This window comes from Sinocyclocheilus grahami, unplaced genomic scaffold (assembly GCF_001515645.1).
Source record: "Sinocyclocheilus grahami isolate Dianchi unplaced genomic scaffold, SAMN03320097.WGS_v1.1 scaffold436.1, whole genome shotgun sequence".
NCBI lineage: Eukaryota > Metazoa > Chordata > Actinopteri > Cypriniformes > Cyprinidae > Sinocyclocheilus > Sinocyclocheilus grahami.
The window spans coordinates 368,889-372,392 of NW_015505615.1; the positions used below are offsets into that span (position 1 = coordinate 368,889).

Genomic DNA, 3,504 nt, shown 5'->3' on the forward strand with positions numbered 1-3,504 from the left:
AAAAAGAAAAACTGAAATATCACATGGTCCTAAGTATTCAGACCCTTTGCTCAGTATTTAGTAGAAGCACCCTTTTGATCGAGATGTGTATATGTATGTACTTTCGAAAATACATATATTTTAAATGATATATATTTAAATATATTTTGAAACATATTTTTTGTCCATTTGTTGTTGAAATATATATATATATTTCCCCCCATATGTTACATTTACTGTAAATCATAATGGCATATGGTGGGCAAAATATATGTTTAAATGCTTTAAAAAATACATTTATATTTTTTAAATATAATAAAAGATGACCAAAAATATGTAGAAAATATATTTACATAAATATATTTTTAAACATATTACAGCAAATATGTTTTGTTTATTTTTAAAAATATATTTAAAATATTTTTGAAAATATTTATTTTTGCCATATGGTTTACACTGTAAAGGCCCGTTCACACCAAGCACGATAACTATAAAGATAACGATAAAGATATAGTTCTAAAAATCGTTCTCAATATTAAAGAAGAGCAGAGTCCACACCGCAGCTGTAATGATAAAGGCACAGAGAAATCAATTTCAGAATGATTTTTTCCAGCTGATGAACGATACAAACATTGACAGCCAATCAGAATCCATCCTGCTATAACGAGCTGGAGAATTTAAAGCGACAGACGCAATAATCAGACGATATCGTTCTCTGGTGTGGAGGCTAATATCGTTATCTTTATAGTTATCGTTCTTGGTGTGAACGGGGCTTAAAGGTGCTTTTTTTTGCCATATCGGTTGTTCACTGTAAATATAATGCAAAAAATTTTTTTTCAAAAAATTGCCCAAAACATATATTGGTATAAAATATTCACGTAAATATATTTTAATATATATTCATTTTTTGTATATTTTAAAATATAATTAAAAATATTTTTGAAACTCTGTTTTGCCGTACAGGTTATGGGGCTTCAGTAGTGGATTTGTTCCGGCTGCGTCCCGATTCCTCTTTCATCATCTCCTCACGTATCCAGGGTAAGTAGTTTCCGAGTCTGGTGTAAACGCCGTATTTGCCCTCGGCGGCACATCTCTCGCCCCAGCTCACCACGCCGGCCAGGAACCAGGTGCCCCTGTAGTTGACCACGAAGGGCCCTCCGCTGTCCCCTGTGCAGGCGTCCATCTCCTCCAGCAGGTATCCGGCACAGAACATGTTGTCGGTGATGACGTGCTCGGTGGAGTTGATGCAGTTCATCTGATCGGCCACCGGGAGCAGCACCTTCCTCAGGAAGCGGGAGGAGCGCCGCAGGAAGCCCGTGGACCCCCACCCCGACACCAGGCCCTGCTCTCCGGGCCTCAGCAGCCGCGTGGCCAGGTTGGCATCGGGAAGGCAGGCCGGGCCAGAGAACGGACCCAGAGCGACGGGACGGGACAGATACAGCAGAGCGATGTCGCTGTCGAAGGTGTAGTCGTGGAAGTGAGGGTGGAGCACGATCTTCTGCACCGCGATCTTCTGCTCGTCTCTGTCGGGACGCATCTTATCGTAGTCTCCTGCGGGAACGTCAAACACATGTCCGGGATTAGTGCAAAATTACCCCCCCCCAAAATATACATTTATGATGCTTATATATCTGGCTTATTATCACTCCCTAAAACTAAAACCTTCAAAAACTCTATTACTTTTTAATTTGACTGAAATAACTTATTTTTTGTTAGTTGCTAAGATTACATTTTCCGTTTTCATTTAGTTTAAGCTGGCATACTAAAATAACCACAACTAAAAACTAAATAAAACTACTAACAACTAAAAACGATACAGTTTAGAGTAGCATATTATAGGCACAATACAGTACTATATATTAAAGACATGACAACAGACAAAAAAATTACTAAAACGTAATTACAGAAAACAATCTATAAAAAACACACACACACACACACACACACACATATATATATATATATAGGAACTTAATTCATTCATTCATTATTACTGTTATTTTGCAATGTGACACCATTTTCATTACAACAACAGCATTTCTTAACAAATGTTTATTATTGTAATGAGAACAAGAATCTCATTCTCATTACTGTAACATAATATAATAATGAAATATATATATATATATATAATCATATAATAATTATTATTTTAGGAACACTCACATATACAAAAAATATATGATAAAAATTATATACTGAAAATACAGCTGATTTATCGCTGAATATTAATATTTTAATTCACATTATTTTATTAGAACTTTCTTTTTTATTATTTATTAATATGTAATTAATTAATCTAAAAAGTAAATGTATAATGTTACAGTAAGATTTCTACTTCAAATGAAGGTTCATTTTAAACTTCTATTCATCAAAAAAAAAAAACTAAAATATCTATATATATATATACACATGTATACAGTATATGTATATATACACACATAATTCCACATGAAAGTACATTGTGATCTTGTATCATACACTCGTATAGATTGTGAATGGTCGCTACAGACCGATGGTCACGTGATCTGGTGTTTGCTGGAGACAGTGAGCTGCCGTCACGACCCAGCGCTGACTGATCAGAGACCCGCCGCAGAAACCGTACTCATCCTCACGACGAAGAAGAACCTGCAGATGATGTGGTGCAGGTCATTTAACACAAGCTCTTCATTCAGAGTGACGATCCGAGTGAAGCAGAAAGCTCAGATTTCACTCACCTGCCACGGACTCCCGCCCTGACCCTGCAGCTGACCTCCAACGATGCGTGTGTCCTCATTCACGCCGCTGATGTCACTTCCTGTGTCAGACAGCTCGTCCGGTGACACAGGTTTGGTTTGGTTTGGCGGGTGAGTCGAGTTGTCCAGTGAACTGTTTTTATGTAATGAGTGGGTGGAGTTTGCTGTGGTGTGGGTGTGGTTTGCATAATCAGCATCCGTGAGGTTTATATCATCCAGTGAGCGAGACATGATCCCACCGATCCACTGCTTCCCACACGGATACTGCACTAACACACAAACAGATACATCTCATCAGTGTATCGTGTTTACTTCAATAAAAACAACCATAGGTTGTACATCATGTAAAAAAATAAAAATTGCAATTTAATTTATTTCACCTAAAAAAAAGAAAGAAAAAAAGAGATTATAATTATGAATAGGTTATTAGCGTTAACTAAAAATAAACATAAAACCATAAAAAATAAATTCATTACTTTAAATAAATTTATTTCAGTTAGCTGCCAAAGCTAAATTACTCAATTTTCTTTAGTTTAATTTTAAGTACTAACATAAATAAAACTAAATCAACTAAAATTAAAAACTAAAACTTAATAAAAACTATATAGACATTTTAAAAAAAGACAAAAAATTATCTATCTATCTATCTATCTATAATCTATCTGTCCATCTATCTATCTATCTGTCTGTCTGTGTCTATCTATCTATCTATCTATCTATCTATCTATCTATCTATCTATCTATCTATCTATCTATCTATCTATCTATCTATCTATCTATCTATCTGTCT

At 35.3% G+C, this 3,504-nt stretch overlaps 1 protein-coding gene across 1 annotated transcript in view; it reads right to left on the reverse strand.

The window, feature by feature from the left end:
• Window positions 1-881: 881 nt before the first annotated feature.
• The window catches only part of LOC107551862 (coagulation factor X), a 15,546-nt gene continuing 12,923 nt past the window's right edge, over window positions 882-3,504 (reverse strand). Inside the window, exons 6-8 of the mRNA XM_016233619.1 lie at window positions 2,697-2,983; window positions 2,493-2,607; window positions 882-1,530 (exon numbers count right to left, since the gene is read on the reverse strand). Of these exons, the coding sequence (XP_016089105.1) occupies window positions 944-1,530; window positions 2,493-2,607; window positions 2,697-2,983 (989 nt within the window). The 3' untranslated portion in view covers window positions 882-943. The remainder of the gene's footprint in view (window positions 1,531-2,492; window positions 2,608-2,696; window positions 2,984-3,504) is intronic.